The sequence below is a fragment of the Mugil cephalus genome, chromosome 20, assembly GCF_022458985.1.
Source record: "Mugil cephalus isolate CIBA_MC_2020 chromosome 20, CIBA_Mcephalus_1.1, whole genome shotgun sequence".
NCBI lineage: Eukaryota > Metazoa > Chordata > Actinopteri > Mugiliformes > Mugilidae > Mugil > Mugil cephalus.
This window is the reverse complement of record NC_061789.1, coordinates 12,418,020-12,439,604: the sequence shown is the minus strand read 5'-3', so window position 1 is coordinate 12,439,604 and position 21,585 is coordinate 12,418,020. Positions and strand designations below refer to the sequence as shown.

Sequence of the window (21,585 nt, the reverse complement as noted above, 5' to 3'; positions counted from 1 at the left end):
TCTTTCGTGTTGTTGCCTTCATGTATACCACAACCGGGTCAAACAGCCTTCACTTACACTTACCTGCAGCTTGTTCTATCCCGCGCAGGTGCAGGCGAATCACGGTTTGGTCATTTGGGCAAAAATGCAAACTACCCAAAAAAAAAAAAAAAAAAAGTGGGATGAAGCAAAAAGAAAAGTTTAATATCATCGTTGCTTGGCCGAGGTTTGGTTCGTACATTTGCAGGACACACCAACGGAGCTCTTGGTCTGGACTTTAGCCCAGTCCCGGTTGGCTACATTTCTCTGGTTACAACCACGACCAGCGAAATCTTTTGCATTCCTCAGTTTCTTACCTCGATGTTCCATTGGCTTCTTAACCGTCATCCAAAGATTTGTCACATCTGTCAACTGCCCACCCTCCCTCCCTTTTCCTTAGGATTTCTACAGATTGTATCTGTGTGTGTGGGTTGCAGAGACAGAGAGAAGCCTTTTAATATGTGTCAGATTCAAGCTCTGTGTTCTCAGTGTACTTGCATGCCGGCTCTGCTAGGTGAGCTTTTTGGTGGTATCCTTTTGTATTTTGATTTAGTGGTGTTTGGTTCATCTTTTTACTTGCTTTGTTGTGCGGTATTATGTTGCAGTTTCCATTGCCGAGTACCAGTGGAGGCTACATACCAGATCAGGAACATTCAATTTTGCCATTGTAGAAGGCTTTCGACCCTTACGTTCAACCCTAAGAGGACTGTGTTTGGAATGCAAGTGCATCAAAGGAAGAAGGCTTTCTAGAATGGCTAATGTGACACAACCCATTCATAAAATCATGGGAACTCTCACAGCCTAATTTCCAGCAGCATCTTTGGGATTAAATTTGTTGATGTGATGGCAGAGGACAAACCAGCTGTCAACATTCAGGACACTGACGTAGTCAATGTTTGCATTTAGTTCATTTTGGCTATTGGATTATTTCAATTCATAAGTTTTTTAAATCAGATTACAGCTTGTAAAGACTTCAGTTGGAAGGAAATCGTACGTACGTACACAAGTGTTTCCCATTCATTTAGTTTAACTTTTTCTGAATTTTACATAGTTAATAGTAATTGGTATTAATCATGTTTCTATAGTAACCTTCACAGTGAATGGGCCAGACTTTAGACACAGTGTCTTTGGCAGCTGGTTCAGTTACCTGGTAGAAATATTTAGTGACATAACACATGCAGACAAAGTAAAAGCTAAGTCTGATAAGAAAACTTTTATCTAGCTGTACTGTTTCACTCACTGTCAGTGTGTACAAAGTGGATTTCCATCTTGATATGCACCAGACCTGGATGCCACTCGATCCGTGTAAAAATCCAAAACAGAAATTTCTCTGAATTGACCGATCACCAAAGGATGCATCTGAAAATTTCAAAAAATGCCTTTATCACCTTTTTGTTTTTAATTTAAGCACTTAGATTACGGCCTGTTTGTCAGCTTTAACCCTCTTTGGCCGACCCTCACCGGGACGCGTCCGCACTCTATGCCTGGTGTCACGAGATCAACAGTCGCCCACGTGTTGTTTGCCTCAGATCCTCACTAAATTCTCTTCTCTTGTTTTTTTTCCCTTGCAGTGCTGAGTTTCTAACCCACTCGCCCCCTTTCTCTACAAGAAGAGGAAAACTGTAAACTCTAAACTGCTGCTCCTACATAACCCCCCAGTGAGATTCACTGTAGAAATATGGGAGGGAGACAGAAAGAGAAAAAAAAAATATATAAATGAGAAAAAAAAAAAGCGCTGACACTGAACTGAACATTTCCATCACCATATGCAATCAAGTGGAAGGAAAACGACAACAACAAAAAAAAAGAAACAAACATGCTTCTGATCACGTGTAAGCCATTTTTTGAGAGACCAAACGTTTCCACTTCTTTTGAACTGATTTTCAGAGCATGGGTGCTCCCAGCTGAGCAGCCTTTGACGGACTTGGATCTGGAACCCATGCAACAAGGATGCCCACAACTTCTTTGTGCAATTTAGTTGTCATATTGCCTTACTGAGAAAAAAAAAAAAAAAAAAGATCTGCATTCACTGCTGTTGATCTCCTGTGGATGCTCCATTATTTCGGCACTCAAGGCGTGGGGCGTTTTCCCACATGATGTCTAACGGCTCCGGCGGAGGAGTCGGATTCTGCGTTTTTTTTCCGCTGGGCTGCCCCGCTAAACTCTGCTGAACCACGTACGGGACCTCTTAACAGACACAGCAGACTGAAGTCTACATATCAGAAAAAAACTCGAGCCGGATCGCACTCGGCCGTCTGTCCGACGTCGGCCCGCGTCTTCCCTGGTGGCGGCCCGGGGCGAGCGCCCCCCCTCCGGACACCGAGCCTCTCCGCGGACGCCGAGGAGGGCCGTTTCAATCCAAAGAGCGACACGTGGGTTAAAGCACCAGCCGGAAGTGAACAGAAAACCCTCAAAGACATCCGTGAAAAAAAAACAAAAAAAAAAACAACAGGAGGTATCGCTGGAGACAAAGAAGTGACCCTCTTTCTCTCTTTCTCTCTCTCTCTCTCTCTCTCCTTCCCTCTCGAGTCTTTACGGTATCCCGTTTCTCCTCCTCTTTAGCGAGTCTGCATGGCATGAATTAAACTAATTAGGTCATAGATTCATTTTTCTTTCCACCCGGCAATGTCAATGCAAAAAAATCACCAAAAACCTAGTCACGACGGAGGAGGGGGAGGAGGAGGAGGAGCTCCGCAGACCATGAGCTCTGTACCTCTGGGGATATATGGGAGAGCGTTGAGGCTAATTTAAAGAAAGCAGGCATTCAGCAGGAGTGTGGGGGGTGGGGGGTGGAGGGGGGGGGGGGGAGAACATCTTTGAGAAACTATTTTGGGGACAAAAAAAAAAAGATAAAAACGAATAAAAAAAAGGCAACAATTGCAAATTAGGAATGCATTTTTTGACATTGTTTACCAGCATGAATATTCTGCATGACTTCTGCAAGCCACTCCGATCTCCCCCATGAGTAACAGGGCTAGAAATTGAGAACAATGTGAAAAACTAAAGAGATGTTATATGCAACCGAGTAAAAATGTAGGATTATGTTTTAACAGAAAAAAAAAAAAATATGATAAAATACATATTAAGGAAAAAAAGGTAGCGACATCTACCCTATTTTTGTTTCTTGTTTCTTAACTGACACACCAACCAGATCTCTAAAATACAAAAAAAAAAATAAATAAATAAAATATAAATAAAAATAAGTCTTCCATCTTATGCAAGTCTTTATTCTAATACTACATGCTTGTCTTGTACCACTACGTCGACTCCTCATCCGGCTGCTGTTCTGGTTCTTTTTCCTCCTCTTCGTCTTCCTGCTCTTCCTCCTTGTGTAGCCTTTTACCAGGACCCTTCTATGTAACTCACTCCAATGGCAGCTGTGTCTCTGTCTGGACCCAGGACTACCAAGCAGAACGCTGAACTGAACTGTGCCGTCCGGTCCGAGATGTCGGACGTGATTCTCTGTGTTTGAGTTGAAACAAAAAAAAAAAAAAAGAAGAAAAAAAAAGTGTCTGTTGTCCCCTTTTCCTTGCACCTTTCTTCTCGGCCTTGATTAAAAAAAAAAAAAAGAAGAAGAAAAGAAAAAAATAAAGGCATCACCAACAACATCTTCAGTGTCGGCCCCGGACCTCACCTCTCCGAGGGAGGTCTGGGCTCAAGTACCAAGACGGGAGAAGGTACAGGCGTTTTTACTCACGCGATGATCCAGGCTGGTCAGTTTACTTCCTCAGGTGAAAAGGTACGAGATGGCTGCCTCATCATCCGGGATTTGTTGTTCAGCTACCTCACTGCTTCTTTCCCCCCAACGCTAGCTTTAGTTGTGGCCAAAATAAACTCCTCCTCCTCCTCCTCCTCCTACTGGGTTGGGGTTGACTTTAAATAATGCTGTAAACGTGAATAAACCGAGGGTTGTAGCCAGGATTTTTAGAAAATACCAAAGTCCCTCAGCTAACCAACGGACTCTGAAGGAAGGAAGTTTTAGTTATTCTTTGAACTTTTCAGTTTCACCACAGACGTTCATACTGTACACGTAGTAAAGGCGAACTATAAAAGAGCATCCACCAGCCGAATCGGCAGCTTTCTCACGGTTTAGCGTTGCCAAAGCTCCCCGTTGCGACTCTGTCAAAGAACCACGCCATCCAATAATGAACCGCAGCGTGAGACTTCCTAATAAAGTAGCATTTTCCCTTGGAAGATCTTGCGCTGTTTTCACTATTCTTTAGCTGCGCCGTGTCGCTTTGAAGTGTAGCTTAGTTTCAAGGGGACGTATCGTCCTCAATGCGTCACCCCTGCTTTAAAATCACCAGCTTTGTTCGTTTGAAGGCTGATAAACAGACGCCATCGATGTTGAAGCGGCATTCGAATTAATCGCGTTTACCCAATCTTATGTAGCAGCATCCCACGCGACGACGACCAGCTAAACCACAGAGTGTTTACTGTGCAAGTGAGAGAGACGCTAGCAGATGGTTCGAGCAATAACACACTCTAACTTCACACCAGTTTCTCAAAATGCTTTAACTGTGAAATAGTCCGCCAGTCACTGAGACGACGAGATGAGCGGAAACATCAGAGGAGGTAGAAGTGAACAGGGGTTGGGTGGAAGGGCGTTAAACGATGAACAGCAATTTCTGTGCGGCAGTGACGCAGGGTGAGAGGCAGCCATCTTTACTCTGTATGTCCAAAAAAAACAGGGTCTGGCAACTACCCCTATCATCAGAGGCAGCCGTTTGTACCGGGCTGTTTGAAAAGTCCACGGACATGTTTGAAGAAAGCCGACGGAAAAGCCTTTAAAGGGCGGCAGAAGCACTTTGTACGGCCTGAGAAGCGGTAGATTGTCAGAGTGTCTGGATTTGGGTGGTGCTGGAACTTCTCATTTCTCATGCTGTTTATTTTTTTTTTATCTGAAATTGCTCTGTATTAATTGGTGTCTCTGAGCACATTTGCTGTTTCTCGAGAGTCAGATGGCGGCAAAAAGGAAACAAAATGGCTGCAAAGAGACGCAAACCAACGACAACAGAGCGAAAACTGATACAAAGAAATAAGAGCAAAATTATTGGATTAAAAGGACTCAAGGATCAAAGTGATTACAGAAACTGATTATTACAAAAAAAGAAGAAGAAATCATCTTCACCATTATCTTTTTGCGTCTCTTTTCACTCTGACTGTCTTGCTTCTTTGTGGGGATGAAGGCGTGACGGGCATTTACATCTCTGTGGGTTCATTGTCTCATAATTGCATTTTGTGTTTTTTTTTTGTTTTTTGTTTTTTTTTGTTTCGTGGCAGACACGCAGCAGGGATAAGAAATAATAAAATCCTTACGTGAAATAAGAGAGGGAGAAAAAATAGTCATAATTTGCGAACAAATTAAAGATGACAAACATTTATTTGGCGAAAAACTGGCCAGCTGTTTGGAGCGAAAACTGTACTGTTGACTCCGCTTTAGCCAAACTCTGCACTCCATGCTTTTCAACAAGGGCTATCGAGCTTCAAGGTGTGTTTCGAGCAAGCAGTTGCCGTTTTGCAAAAATTGCCACAAAGATGGAACTTCAAACCGTAGGTTCTTTTTATTGATATCACGTTTCGAACCTCTAACCCGTGTCAGAATATGTTTCCTAGCTGTGTAAATGTTACTATCGGAAATATATGCAAAATGGGTCCGCTTCAGTAGCTTTTGATTGGTTTTACGCGGTAAATTCCTCTTAAATTTGATAATCTTTGCTTTCGAGGTGTGCTTGAGACCCTTTGTGCATTCGATGAATTGTTAGTGTGGACTGTCCAAGGCGCTCAGAGACTCTTTGATAATGTGACCGTTGACTTGCGAGTCTGGCAGCTACCAGCCTTGGCTGAATCCAGGTTTGGAAATTTGGATTCTGACGAGGTCCGGTACCCCACTGAAATGTCCATCTGTTTTCTACAGAGCAGTTCTTTCTCCTTTGCGAAGACTGCAATAATATTTTAGGATTAATTATACATCATTAAGTGTAGCACTTGCAGCCTGAGCCATGCTAAACTAAATCCAATGACTTGAAGGGCCGCGGCTGAAACAGAGAATAATAAAAATAAAAATAATAATAATAATAATAATAAGAGTATCCTCCTGCTGCTACATATAAAATTTGGTTTGCACTACATTATAGGGAAAAAAAAGAATAAATATCTGACATATGCACTACCAGTCAAAAGTTTGGACACACCTTCTTCTCACTGAACTGAATGAGAAGGTGTGTCCAAACTTTTGACCGGCAGCGCCCACATCAAATGTTAAGGTGTCACACAGCAGGATAAAAGGTGTCCGTTTGTTTGTTTTTCCTCTTATGGTTTTTCACTGTGAATTTCTCTGTATCAATCTGGTGGAGTCTTAACAAACCGAATAAAATTGAACCGAGTAAAAACAGAAAACAGAAAAAAACAGAGCCTATCTCAGGAATATACTGTATCCAAAATCAGAGAGGTGGAACATCAAGAGTGTGTATGTGTTTTCAGGACGGAATCGTGATAACTAATTTTCAAAACAGCATTTTGATCATATCAATGGGCAAATCTGGAACGACTTCACTCTTAGCCTGGAGAGCTTAAGCCTGAAGTCTAAACTCAGTCAAGTTGTCTTTCCTCGCTGCACTAGTGTGGACATTTTTGAGTGGTACTGTATGGGATAAGAAGGATTGGTTCTGAAAATTGATATCCCTTGTCTCCCTATAGTACAGCTTCAGAAATGTCAAAAAAAAAATAATGAAATAAAAATAATAAAAGCCTACAATGTACTGTATTGTAGCGATAACCAAGATGTACACAACTTTTGTCAGTGTCATTAATTTTGTTGCATATACTGCTGTCAGCATTATTTTATCTGCTAAAACTGTATTTTTGGTTCACATATATATATTTTGTATTTTTTAACATGCAATGATGAAAAAAAAATGTGATTATGAAGAATATAACAATGCATCAACAAATGCTTTTGTATACAAGCATGCAGTGAACATAAAGAGAACCTATGCACGCACCAAGCTGGTCTACAGGCCTCACGTCATTGTGCTGTGGAAGCTATTGATTAAGTGTCTAATGTAACATTTGTATACATTTGGCACTGGATAAGTGAACATGTGCAAAGTATATGTGTGTGTATGTGTGTGTTTGTGCTCTGGGGGATGATTTGAAAATGTCCCCACTGTGGGATGAATAAAGGCAGATCTTATGAGGTCAGTGTTGCCAGATACGACCGATGGTTTCCAATGCGGTTATTACCAGATTGCTGAAACTACAGTATCCTATCAAAAAAAAAAAAAAAAAAACAAAACTCAATGCAGTCAAAGCACAGTAATCATCCAGTAGATAACCATCACAACTAGTCACATCTAGCTACTTCAAAGCCATTTGATAATAGTCCAGGGGTCTTCATTGATTTTCAGGCCCCTAAACTAATGGAGAGATTAAGTAGGAACTTGGCCTAGTGCTATTTACAAATATATTATTATTAACATTTTCAATATTAAGTTATTCAAATAATATACAGGTGCAAATATTAATTTTCTTATTTCAAACATGTGCAACAGTGGGGCGGGTATGCAACATATATAAAAAATATCTAATCAACCAAAGATTTTGCGACGCCCCCTGCAGTACCACCATAGACCCCCTAGGGGTGCCGGACCCCCTGTTGAAAACCTAGGATATAGTCCATTGTTAGGCTTCCTAGGGAGCATCCCTACTCTTTAGGAAGTCGCAAAAGATGTGCACGTTTGGTGAGTTTCTTCACGCACACACACTATTAGGATGAACGAAAGCAGATTGTTCTTGTTTGAAATCTAAATGTTCAGAAAACTTCCAACATGTTCCTAGTTTGGCCCAACCTTTGTTCTCTTGCAAAAGAAAAAAAAAAAGAAAAAAAGCCCAATTGAGTGAAACTGTCTCATTTGGCAACACTGGCTGAATTCCAAGAATGAGCGAGAAGCTAAGACACATGTACTGCAAGTAAACTTTTTGTGTTTTTTTTTTTTAAATAATTGAAAGAAATTGCATTTACATATATAAACTCTTGTGGTTGGGATTTTCAGGACATTTATTACAGATGTTGATGTAGAAAATGTCCAGAGACTGCAAGCAGGAACTAAAGGAGGCAGAGTAGCAGGAGTGAGACAAAATACTGGGAAAAAAAAAAAAAAAAAAATGCAGGTCAAATACAGGTTAAGATGACCCAAAGAGAATGGTTGGCGACATCCAATGGACAAATTGCATCTACCAGGCAACTAGAGAAAACACGCCAGAGTAGAAGCACAGCATAGCTGTAGTTGATGATGATAGCTGACAGCTGGTAAAGCTACTCCCTTTAAAAAGTCACCATTGCTGCAATTAAACAGGAGGTACAAGGAAAACAAACAGAACACAAAAGAAACCTCTGACCGTACATATACAGTACACAACAAGCATATTTAATCGATCTTAATCTACCTGCAGATTTAAGGCTAGCATCTTCCTCCACCCTTTCCGTGACAGACTAAGGAAGACACAGTCATTCACAAGCTCCAGAGGGAACACTATCTGGATGACTTCTGGGACGCAAGAGAGAGTCCCTGGATACTGAGGTCTATGTAATAAACAGGTATCCTTGACCTTAACTGTGGTTTATTATGAGGACACATCGGTCCTCCTACATGAAGCCGAAAGCTTCAAACCCAAGCACGTCTTCAGGGAGATCCTGGTCTGGATCACATTTGTTGAGTAACACCAGTGTACGAAAAGAATCACCAATGACCAATGACACAAAACTACCGAAAGGTTACAAGATGTCCAGGAATTTGATTTTAGGTACCGCATACTATGCTCCCATGAAACATCCATGGAACCAATTGCATATACGTAATGCAGTGTAGAAAAAATGCCCTGTGCAAAATGTGAACCAACAAAGCCAACTTTCCCACCACGTCAACAACATCAGAAGGGGATACAAGACCAACACCCATCTTGTATGGAATTGTGCACTAATGAACTGAGGAACTTCATCCAGAAGATTTCTCTCTGTTGCCATTACCTGTTCAGCCTTGGAGTTTTATCCAGAAGTGGCTTGATACCATCACCATTTTCTTAGCTCAGGTGGTGACAGGGGAATCAATTAGTGTGACAGCAGATCCAAGACAACATTCAACTTCCAGTTTTAAAATGGTTCGAAGAGAATCCAAAATATCCCATTCACTACAAATCACAAATGCTGCTCATAGCATTCATTTTACCCCAAATGTCTAATGTCATTAATCTGTGTTCTTCATTTAGAGTCAGTAAATTACAGAATGAAACCTTGGAAAGTGGTCTAACTTCTAGTCCTAAACTACCTGCCTTATCATCAAGACTTGATGGATCAAATGTTAATTATGATAGGAAATGGGAACAAACCCCCTTTGCACAATCTTAACATTGGAAAGTCATTAAGGAAGATTTAAAAGCTTTCCAGCAGTTTAAATTCAAACCTTTTGTCAAACTGATGATTAAGATATCTGACAAGTTGGCACTGAATTTCCCAACAACTATTCAGGACGTGGTTTTAAAGTAATCAGGATAATGCAAACTATTGTGAAATGAAAATAGTAAAATCGTACCTTTTTGTTTCTTTTGCTTTTGTATGGAAGCCCATTTCTGCCACTGTAATAAAAAAAAAGAGGATTTTGCTTTCTCGAAATTAGTAGATAGTTTCTCATAATTTTGAGATAGTATCTCATCATTATGTAAGTCAATGTTATGTGATAACACGTCATTATTATGAGGTGCTGTTTCATAATTTTGAAAAAGCTAAATCTTTTTTTTTTTTTTTTTTTTTCATTATAGTGGCGGAAATGGGCTTCCGTACTTTCTCCACTCCAACCAGAAATTCAATTTATGGTTTACAGTTACATTACAGATCAACATCTGGCTCATCTGAAGGGACCTTTTATCCCACTTGCCCACTTCTACAATTTATAAAGCTAAATCTTGGTCAGTGACCTTCAGTAGTCTTAGCAGTCGTCCATTTGTAAAGAATTTCAGGTCTGAATCAAATGCATGGTCTTAGAAACACTATACACAAATACTGAGCAAGGCAGTAACAGCCCTAACCCTAACAGACAATCTGATCACTGGCCTTCAGGGTAACGTGGATCAACAAATTAAGCACAAAATGTCTTGATGGTGTCGATGAACACTGACTGCGTCCAGAGCTCTGCGACATACCTGAGCAGAACTAGATGGCGCCAAAGACAAACACTGATGGACCGCTTTGACAGAGCTCGATCACATGTGTCCTCCAACATCTGGCGGTGCTTTAATATGTAATCGCAGCCCCCAACCCAATAAACATAAACAGAAAGAGCTAGAGAGACTAGCAAACAGACTGTCTGTTGATTAAAAACAAAAAACTGTATCCATAATTCATCTTTGCAAGGTAAATTGGCATAATTTACATATATCATGTAAACCCAATATATCACAGGTTAAGCTGGTATTAGGTTTGCATATATCCTTGTATTTACAGATTTTAATTGGATCTTGGCCTGATCTTTATGCTCAGGGACATGGACATATCATTCAAGGCAGAAACACTCAATACTTTCATTGCAGTACAAACTAATCCCAAATACAATGTGACCCAAGAAATGTTCTGATTGATTCAGTCCATTCTGCTCACAATGAATAAATCTGTACTTGTATCGGCCGACACCTGACTTAATGAGCTCTTACAAACCCAATTGATTATTTCTGTATAAACTACCATGTATTCTATTTGTTTTCTTCCTTGTTTGCCAACTTCATGACTAACTACAGATTTTGCCTTTCAAGAAACCTGAATCTCAAGACTGAGGCTCCCCTGTGTGGTGACACAATGTAACACATGGTGAACAACAAGAGCTGACATTGAAATAAATGTTTTTTTTTTTAAAGGTTTATTTAATAACAGGACAGTAGAATTGTAACAGAAATAATGTAAGACTTGATGTTGGGGGGACATACTGACGAATGTGGTGACATTTTGCTTCAGCCAGCCAGGATGTGCTTGACAAAAGCTGAAAGAAACAGTTTCGCTCAGTAATTATTCCAAAGGTCTGCGTTTATGAATTCAACACGTATTCGCTGAATGTTACCTTCGTAGTTGATGCAGCCATTACCATCGTCCTGTCCTGCCAGCAGCTGGTCCACTTGTCCTTCTGTCATTCTCTCACCTGTCACAAAAAAAGAAGAAAGAAAAAACAGTCACTGTGTTTTAGCATGCAGTTCTGTTAAATTTCAGCCTCTTGACATTGGTTACCAGTATTTTACATTTATTTTAGGATTTTAATGACTGGTGATTTTGGTGATATCTAGTCAAGTAATTGTTTCCCTGATAAATAATTATGGTTTTTGTAAAGACGTGATCAAAATGGACATAAAAAACATATATGCATGATATATCCCATGGACTTCAAAAGTCCCTAATTGTATATCGACCCATATGATACTGTACTACTTCATGAAGTATTTACATATACACAAACATGTGAAAAATAGAAATCATACCAAGCGTGACCAGAACGTGTCTCAGCTCCGCACACATCACTGTCCCATTTCCTTCTTTATCAAAAACGCGGAGGCCTTCCACAAAATCCTCGTATGTCCCCTGTTCACACACAGAACTATTTTTACTTTCAGATGTGCTATTTAATTGTCTCTGACCTGAGTGAAGAGAAAATTCGGATCTTACTTTGTCCTTGGACCGAGCGACATGCTGCAACATTGGCAGGAAGGTCTCAAAGTCCATCAGCTTGCTGTCCATTTCTGTCCAAAAGAGGCCGTAAAGCAATCTTTACCATTGACATTTTTATAAATACCACCTTTATTCCTACAGAATACAAACATGGTTGGCAACTTTGTAAAATATGTGTGTGTCTACCCTCAGGTTTGGGTCTTCCCAGGACTCGCAGGACCTCAGCATTGGTCGGATTTTGTCCCAGGGCTCTCATCACGTCTCCACACTGAGAGTATGAAATCTTCATTTGACCATCTTTAGTTCTGTCAAACAGCTGGAACGCTTCTTTAAACTCTGCACACAAAATTCAAACTAAGATTAGCAACGACGCTGGTTTGTTTAGTCCTAAATGATTTTCTAAAATCTGTCCGTGTGAGCGCACTGGACTCGTAGGTTTACCTTCGATCTGATCAGCACTGAACTCGATCTTAAATGATAATCAGAATAATAAAATCAGAAATCATACAAAAAGACGAAGAAATCTTTGCATTTAAAAACAAAAAGCTACAATGACCAGACAAGCAGACGAACCGTGATGCTCTTTGGGTCAAAGTCCGGTTCCTTGGGTGTTTGTGGTTCTGCAGAAGGTCTGGCTGCTTCCTTCTTTTGTTCAGGTTTCTTTGGGGCCATAGTGGAAAGCAAACAAGTAAAGCAAGCAGAGAAGAACAGGAAAATGGAGGACGACAGACAGAAGACCAAATGCAGAGAGAAAGAGCAGAGGAAACAGATTAGAGTCCTTTAAATACTGGACACACTCCGAGCTCATCTGTCCATTTAAGGTCAGAGAATAAACTAATGAATGAATCCTCTCAGGATTTCCACTGAAGAGAGACACACTTCAAATAGATCTGAAACTAATTCCACTGCTCTCAACTCAACCCACGTCTATTGCACCACCTTAAATAGAAAGTATATTCTATTCTCTACTGGCACCACTTCAAATAGAAAACATATACTCTTTTTTCATTCATTTTATCAAAAAAAACAAAAAACAATACAAAATATTAATAAAGAGGCAATTATTTCCTGATTCAGGAGACTCGAGATATCTACATGTTAGCTACTTCTAGATGTTCTAGAAGTACCATTTGATGGTATCGCACACTGAGCACCAGTCCTGTGAGAGGCATCTCTCAACTGTTTTAATAGGATCGTCCGGAAGCAACTGGAGCAGCACTGAAGACCTTGGTGGGTTAGGTGCTGGAAAAGGGCCTCCACTTTGTCTGAGCTTGAGCCGGGACTGCTGGGCTCAGACGTGACCGTTTTGGAGTTCCCAATCCTGGCGGCACATGCTGCACCTCTGCATAGGGTTAGGGAACGTAACGCTGCTGATACCAATGGTGAGTAGCTGGTAAATGCTCTGTAGGTCCCTTTGAAAGTGAACCCTATGCCTGGTCCCATCATGATTGAATTGCGGGGATTCACTCACAGGTAACTCTTAAGGTCACAGTCTTCAGCTACCACCAACAGCCCATACTTGTTCTTAAAAGCAGCCAGTTTTGCATGTTCATCTGTAAAATGATTGCCTTTGGTTTTCAGTATGTCAGGATTCTGATGTGCTGGATATTCAATAAAGGCAGTTGTTGCTATCTACACACTGATCAGGCACAATTTCATAGCCACTGACAGTGAGAAGTGAATAACATTGACCACCTTGTGACAATACATTGTTCCGCTGGGAAGTGTTTGGACGTGGCATTCATGTGTACCACCCACCTAGACAAGACCAGACACCCCCACCCCATAGCAATGAGACTCCTTGATGGCAACACTAACAACATAGTGTTACCAGACACCCTCAGAAGGTCCATGTCCATTCTCTTATGAGTCAGAACTGTTTGGGAGGCACAAAGAGGACCTACAAGGGGACCTAGAAAGGTGATGAATGTTATGGCTGTGTATGTAATATAACAAATTTGAGTTGAGTTGCAGACTTGGAACCATGCTTGAACTTCAGTTGGAAGTAGTGCTTGTGTTCTTGCCAATCGTGGTCTTTTAGCTTTGCCCACTTGTCCACGACACCCATTGGGACTGTCCTTGTGCTTTGACTAAAGTGGAGCACAGCAAACATGCCTTCTGTGTCAGTCTAGTGTCCTGTTTGGTCACCACACTGCATCTGCTCAAAGTACTTCTCTTGCCTTGGGTTAAGGCCTCCAACTCCCATTTGTCATCCAATGTTCAGCGTCTACACCGTCTGTTGGTCTCATCGGTTGTTTCAACATGTCTGCGCATCCTTGTTTCCTGCGGTGTTCTCCTTCCAGCAGAGTCATTCGATGTCATGTTCTTCCTCATTTTAAGACTCTCCTAGGTTTGCGCAACCGTGCTAAAGTCACTGCTCTTCTTGTTGCAGTCTTTCCAGCTGCTCCTCTCCACTCAAACCCTCCCTCCGCATGTGGTGCAGGCAAGTCCTCCATCAATCTCCTCTGTGTCAGGAGGCTTTCTCCCTGTTGGCTTCCTGCCAGCGTCCTTCCTGCAGATTCAGCTCGTCTGCCCACTCTTTCATTATTCCCGTTCCTTCTGTAGCATTCTCTGTCTTCGTCGTCTGATAAATCACCTCGTCTTGCCATTTTTATTCTTTTTCTCTTGTCCTCACTAGTGGATGGATCTGCATTCATACTCTCATGTGACCCCACTCTGCTGATCACTCTTCTTTACGGGGTCTTTCTGGCTTTTAGTGTATTTTCCTCATCAGTCTCTGAGAGAGTGCATAACTCACCGTCCTCCTCTTCTGAGGATGTGGGCGTTGTGACTTTTCAGCTTTCTCTTTCTTTATCACGACACGTTACTTTTCCCTCAGTTTGTCCCTTATTTTAAGTACCCCCCCTGCATTCTCTAATGGGAATTGTCTATCTTCAGCCTTTAGTAAGGCAGTAGATTAGGTGGCCACTGAGGGGCGCTCTGTAGTCTGCTGTTTTTTATTCCTTTCCCTCTCACTCTCCTCCTCCTGCACTTATCTCATAGACACCTCTGTCATTGTAGCGTTAGCCTGTATGTGTCTGCATCTCATCCCATCACTTCTTATTTTTTTCCCTTCTCCTTTTCTTTTTTACTTTTGCTTTTTAATGCTTTAGGTTAGCAGGCCTCTAAGAAGGTGCCTTCTTTTGGCCATCATAGTCCTTTTGCCCCGATGTGTCTTTGTCTACCTCTGCTGGCCAGTGATCTGAGAAGTGCTTAATCTTTTCCTGATTCTTCTGTCTTTTATTTATGCAGTTATGGTTCCAGCAGTAATGCCACATTTAGTCTGTCTATCAAAATCTAGCCTTCCTCATCCTGGTTTCAATAATATAAACTTTTACTGCTCCTTGTATGCTCGCCTTTTTATTTATTCATTTATTTATTTATTTTTTTATCTGTATCGGCCCAGAATATTTCCTTATTACCTGTGTTTCAATGTCACCCTCGTGATCTCAGTGCAAAATAGCCCCATCCTCATTACTATTTCCCCCGTAATGTAACTGTCACTTTTTACAAAATAGGCAGCAAAGAACAAACTGCTTTATTCTTCGAAACGGGATAATTGCAATGCTCTAACGTGCTTTAATTACACTGTTGACACTTCTTACCAGTGCCATTATCCTTAATGGCTCCTAGTGTCCCCTTAGCACAACTGCCATCCTGAAGACCCCATAGCAGTGCTTGCACTACTTCCGTCTAGCTGTCCTTGTCCCAAAGGCCCCTCAACGACACTTGAATATTTTTTTTTCTGTCCTCGTTCCTAAGGCCCCTCAATGACACTTTAATTGTTCATTTTGCTGTCATCATCCTTAAAATGCCTCATTGACTCATTGAAATTTCCCCAGCCGTCATCTGAAATGCTACAGAAATAAGAGGCTGTGTCCACAGGTGCTGTGCCAGGCTTTAACTCTCGCGTGTTCCACCTGAACTGCAAGCAGTTGCATAATTACTTACTACTAATTACTTTCATTTGTGGCAACAAGGCTCACCGTGACAAAAGAGTTAATCAAGCAAGCTACGTACAAATTTTATTAAAGTTCATCCATTTTATTCACTGCACGTTTTTTGTGCAAAACGTTGCTTGTCTTGATTGCATGTGCGCCCCCCTCCCTGTGTACTCTCGGGGAGTCTGGCATGCTTTTTGCTGCCGATGGGATTCTATGGCTTCTTGCAATGTTCACGGCCCTTACAAGGTCCACCTTCTCATCTTTCACTGCGAAGAACAGGGTGGTGCACAACATCGGAACCAATGGTTCAAACCAGTCTATGTCTGAATCAATCTTCTTTGATGCCAAAGTTCATTGTCATCAAGGAAGAGTGTGAGAATATGGAGGCGCGTTGGCATCACTAGACACTTGACACCTATCTGCCTTGTCCTTAACCTGCCACTGGATAGTGCCTGTATGTCAAATACAGCAAAGTCAACAATATAGGACCTTTAACTGGTCTCATACAGCCAAAATATTTCCTCCATCCTGACTATTCAGAAGTGGACCATGTCAGGGGTTACCACCTGGAACCTGACTGGGCACCGGACATGGGCAAGATTTTTCATCACCCGCTCACATCAAGCTCATGCAGGACTTCTTTAACATGGAGAACTTGTACCACTGCTGTATCACCAGTGCAAGGTCCTGAAAGCCATGATCCTGAAACCCAGAGTGGACTGTTCTACAGTGTGTAGGTCTTCCTAAAGCTTCAATCACCACAGGCGCTTCAGACTACTCGTTTGGCAAGGTGCGTGAGCAGTGAGTGAAAGCTACTTGGCAGGTGCTCACTTTCTTCAGTCAACTGTTGCTTGTCAGCAACTGGATAAAGAGTACCTTTGATCCTTTCCCTCTACTTCGCCATTCAATACTCTGCTGGTCTACCACTGCCTTGTTGAGTTTCTTTGTTCGTGCTGTTGTGTGACCGTGTTTGCTTGGATTCAACTTAACGTGTAAAAACTCCAGAGTCGTGCAGCAGTAGACCAGCAACTCCCATGTTTTTGTTCACTGAGTAGAGAGTCTCGTTTAACATAGGTGGCTTACTGCTGCTACTTTACTGTTGTCTAGGTTTCTGTCTCGTTTTTCTACTGGAAGGGATCCGTGATGATCCCAGTCAGTTTCTCTGGTAATCCATTTCACTACATCTTCCCTAAGAATCCTTCTGTCTCTTGCACTGACTCCATGACACTGAGATCTGTGCAGGTCATAGCATCTATTGAAAGACTCCTTGTTCTTCTTGCGACTTTATATATTCTTTACGACAGGTAGGGTACCTGGGTTTGCTGTCCAAATGCAGAACTTTGGGACAATCAGATGCCAACTGACCAGTGTGCCTCGTTTTTGTTCCTAGACACTGTGCAGCAATTCTGCAAACAAAGCACCTTTGATTGGAGACAGAAATGCAGCAGCTCAAGTACTACAATTTTTTGCACCGTGGTTCTCCTGTCTTAATGGACAGGAGAGTTTCTTGGCTTTGTTTCTGTAACATAAAGGATTTTTTTGTCTACTTGTTGATCCCTCCTATGGGAAGTCTGTGTTTTATACTTGTTTATAACAGATTCAGTTGTCCAACAATTGATTCAAATACAGTTTCATGCCACTGTTGATTTTACAGTACTGTGCAATTGTTTATGTATATATACATATTTAAATTTCTATAAGCAACACATTCATTTAAAATGTTTTCATGCAAACTGATGAACATGTGGCTTGTGTGTGCGTGTCTGTGTTCGTGCAGCTTTGTGCACAAGTGTGTGTGTGTGATGACACACTACCTGACCTCTCAGGTTTCAGTCAGTGAGGCAAAGCAAGGCGAGGCAAGAAGACAGCAGACAGACAGACAGAGAGTGAGAGACAGGAAAGCTGCGAGACAGACAGACAGACAGACAGGTAGTCGGTCAGGCAGACAGACAGTTAGACACGCTGTTGATGTTTACTGGAATCATTTCGGAATAAACGTCTGAAGCAGGTAAGACCGTACCGTGAGACGTGTGGAGCCTTTGATTTCTGATGACGCTGAGATGTGAAATGAAGCCCGTGTTTATATGGAGGACTCTGCAGAGATTATAGGAAGAGGTCACACTTTGTTCAGTTCGACATAGTGTCATGGTGTGAAGTGCTGTTTTCATCCTGAGATGTCTGATTTACCTCAGAGTGAACTTTGTATTTAACCTTAAACCTTTCCGACTCGAGTTCAGACTTAGCTGTGAAAACTGGTCTCAGTTTTGAATCCACAAGAAACAGCATTTATTAAGGGGACCTTTCCTTTTTAATTAATTGGATGTGAAAGTTTAAATTCAGCAAACCTTCACAGTTGAACACCTGACAGACTTAAGACTATCTGAATGGATCATATGTGTCATATGTGTGACTGCTGCGTTGCTGTTAAAGTGATTTTTTCTGCCGTGATATCAGATCATTAGACTAAAACCCTGTGAAACAGTTAATCTGAGAATAAAGTTACAGCTCTAATCAAACAGAGACAACTGTTCACAAAAGGCTCAACAGGTTGACTGGAAACAGTGGAAGGAAACTCGACTTGAACTTTTTGAAGGGATAATCGGCATGACACCCATAATCCCGGCAGACCTTTAAATGCCAGGTTGATGTCCTGTTTCCCTTCACTGCTGTGGATATGAAGCTGTTTTAACATTAAATCTTCTGCTATGTGGAAGCGTAAAAGTCTTGATCAAACATTTAAGTACCAGGGTTTTATTTCTTATTTTGATGAATGCCTTGAAGAAAGCTAGAATCATCACTTTAAAGTAAACACAATCACTTCATTTCTAAATTAATTGCAACTTGACTAGTGCTTCAATAATAATACAGTTGAATAACTGAAACTCACAATTCACACACGGAGGAGAACTTGAACACCTGAAAACATGTGAGAGACAATGAGAGACTTTCAAGTGTCTCAATTGGTCCTCATCTTTTATTGTTTTCCACTTCGTAGATCTAAATATCTTATATGTTGATTATCAGCCGCTCTACATCTAGAGTGGCCCTCTGGTTGTGTTAGTATGAAATTGTCGCGGTGCTATGTTACGTCAGTGGGTTTCATGCTACTGCAGCCTTTTGCGATCATGGAGGTTAGCATCACTTTGCTACATTATCCAGCACTAAATGTGACTCAGACTTTTAATAGTTTTAAAGAGGGGCCACTTTGCTTGATGATGATCTTCAGGTTGGGTTTAATACTACAGAGCACCGACCGAGGTTAGAGTTTAAGATAACCCAGCAGACACAGTATTTATAGGCCAGCTGACTGTGTTGAACAAGCTGATCAGGGATCAGATATTAACAACTGTTGCCACCAACAACTGCTGCAGTCTAAATTAGCTCGGTGTGGCTGTGGCCAGGCTAACCGAGCTAACTGAGTAGGGTCACACTAAAAGGTTAGTAGCCTGCCAGAGGAAAGAGCATTCAGCTAGTCCGATTAGCACTGCTGGGTTCAGTTCAGGATAGCACGTATGCTACGAAATCAGGTGGTGGGTCATGACTCAGGAAAGCTTTAATATAGCTGGATTATCACCCCTATCTGGTTACAGGAGGTATCTCTCCTGCGGAAGTGCTGACGGAGGCCACGCACACCACCAACCACAGACTAGCTGCTAGCATCTGGCTATATGAATTAATTTAATTAGCTAAGAGCTTTGTACTTTATATGCAGTGTTTGTATACAAGTTGTTAATAGGACCTCATGTAAACCAAGTAAACAATCAGGATCTCACATGTGCTGCACATCAAACCAGCAGAACCTCCATAATGTTCGTCTTTACTGACCTGTGCTTGGTTGCTGCATCAGTTCAGGTGCAAAGGAGGCTCGGGTTGCCCCTAAGATGTTTACCAGGTCCACGAATGCTCGAAAGATACAAAAACGTGACGAGTCGTCGCTCCAACACTAGAATTACCAACATGAAATGCGAGAGCGCACTAATGAGCTCGGTAATCGCAGAAGAACTGGTAGAGCCATGAAGACGTCAAGTGCTGATGACAGGGCGGGAGCCTTTAGACACATTTGATCTGCTCAAATCCACAAACATTTCCTCCAAAACACCTCAGGCAGCTAAGTCTATACGCTCATTGTGTCTCGTTGAGTGTGATGAGGGGGAAACTGAAGGAACAAACCCCTGAAGATAACGCAGGTGATGCTAAGTAGAGGCCTCATCAGAGGAGATGTGTAAATGGTGTAAATGTGTTAATGTACTAAATGTAAATTTGCTTTCTGCGTTCACAAGGAAAATATGGATCAATGGATACAATTTTTATTGCCTGGTATCCTCAGATTTTGTCATGACACTTTAGAAATCTTCAATATGATGGTGAGATTAATAATATTACATGCGTTGTGGTGGAAGCTGTGTGTGCAAACATATAGCATATGCCATGTGCACTTTACGTACAAAGTTGTTGTTCACTCTACTCACGCGGAGGTCCTGTTGCCAGGCAACAGTACAGTAATGTTTGCTGAAGCTTCATTGAGTTAGTTTCAGTTAAACATGTGAAATGAGACTGAATGAAACTGTAGGATCACTCTTTCTCAATCACGCTCACACTCACTCACACACGTGATCGCACAGAACATTTGGAGGTTTTAGAGTTACATGTTTCTTGGCATCCGAATCGCAATGTGATCCTCACGAAATACACTCGGGCTAGAGCACACATGCGTGTGACTGTGCGTGTGCGTGCGTCACCGCGTGTTGCCGCCTGGCAGCGACTCCTCTGCTGCGGCTCGTTTTTGTCCGCAGAGAATTCAGAGAGAAACTGGAGAAACCGAACTCGACTGTCAGTCAGTTTTCGTCCAGCGTACGGCTCAATCAGACGGACGCACACAGCAAAATTTAACACCGACGTTCAGGACCAGCAGCCCTCCTGAAAAGATAAATTTATCAGGGCCAGATCACAGACGGATACCTACTCGGATCAGTTCATCAGCTGGAGCCTTTCTAAGCAGTTACAGAATATCTGTCATCAGTTAATATATGAGACTATATGAATAGTTCTGAGAGAGAACTTTCCTGAAATCACATTACAACAGGAAAAACAGAAAGGTCTATGCACACCTATGTATGCATGTAAATTAATTATTAGATTTAGCTCAAATTTGTAGTCCTCACATTAAAAGACAGAGGCAGAAATACCATAGATAATTCATTCAGTGTCACATGTATATATGTATATACACTATAGGCCAAAAGTTTGGAAGCAACTTCAACTTTCTGCTCACAATGCCTTTCTTAAAAACCAGTATGAGTTATATGTACTTTGGGATGTATTTACTGCATGATAAGACTTTGCTTTTATTGATGTGAACCATTTTCCTCAATTTACCTTTAAGTGTATGTGGAAGTTATCAGACCATTGCTGAATGAATGTCAGCAAAAGAAAAGAAGGGCTTCGTTTTAGGGATGAGGATATTTGCAAGAGTTACAGCTTTAGTAAAAAAAAAAAGAAAAAAACAAAAACAAAAAAACAGTTTGCATTATTTAGTTTAACTATTTGGCTTTTGAGAGTCTGCATACAAATGTCCCATGTGGAACGAATGCCTCGTATATGCCGTGCTGTCGTTAGCAAATCTAAGCAATATAATTATTATCAAATACCCGATAATTGTAGTAAAAATGTCTTCTGATAAGTTACTTTACATAATAATCACGTTTGTTTTGATGCAAAGTATTTACTTTTATGTGCAAATTTGATCATGCTTCCACACTTTTGCCCTGTAGTGTAGATATATACAGTAGGTGTATCAAAAAACAACTAAATTGTGTGTAATACTGTGTGAGTCAACTTTTTGCTGCCAAAATAGGCAGGCACAGACTCAACTAGAGCTATAAATCCTAATAAGTTAAAGCTGCCCATGTGTGTTTAGAT

At 41.3% G+C, this 21,585-nt stretch overlaps 3 protein-coding genes across 5 annotated transcripts in view; 2 read left to right on the top strand and 1 right to left on the bottom strand.

Annotated features, from left to right (window-relative positions):
- Positions 1 to 7,025, top strand: part of LOC124998371 (potassium voltage-gated channel subfamily C member 1-like) — a 51,280-nt gene extending 44,255 nt beyond the window's left edge. For all 3 annotated transcript variants that reach the window (XR_007111052.1, XR_007111051.1, XM_047572723.1), the window contains one exon: positions 1,590 to 7,025. Coding sequence is in view for 1 of the 3 variants with exons in the window: in XM_047572723.1 (XP_047428679.1) it covers positions 1,590 to 1,603 (14 nt within the window). In the remaining 2 variants the exon portion in view is untranslated. The remainder of the gene's footprint in view (positions 1 to 1,589) is intronic.
- A 3,883-nt stretch (positions 7,026 to 10,908) lies between these two features.
- myl4 (myosin, light chain 4, alkali; atrial, embryonic) lies at positions 10,909 to 12,498 on the bottom strand. The gene is made up of 7 exons (XM_047571970.1): positions 12,296 to 12,498; positions 12,164 to 12,191; positions 11,909 to 12,058; positions 11,720 to 11,793; positions 11,536 to 11,635; positions 11,124 to 11,201; positions 10,909 to 11,045 (listed from the first exon to the last, which is right to left on the bottom strand). The coding sequence occupies exons 1-7, from the start codon at positions 12,392 to 12,394 to the stop codon at positions 11,017 to 11,019; spliced, it is 558 nt and encodes a 185-aa protein (XP_047427926.1). The 5' UTR covers positions 12,395 to 12,498; the 3' UTR covers positions 10,909 to 11,016.
- Positions 12,499 to 17,539: 5,041 nt separating this feature from the next.
- scn4ab (sodium channel, voltage-gated, type IV, alpha, b) overlaps positions 17,540 to 21,585 on the top strand; it is a 29,849-nt gene continuing 25,803 nt past the window's right edge. Inside the window, exon 1 of the mRNA XM_047571606.1 lies at positions 17,540 to 17,674. The gene's annotated coding sequence lies outside the window, so the exon portion shown is untranslated. The remainder of the gene's footprint in view (positions 17,675 to 21,585) is intronic.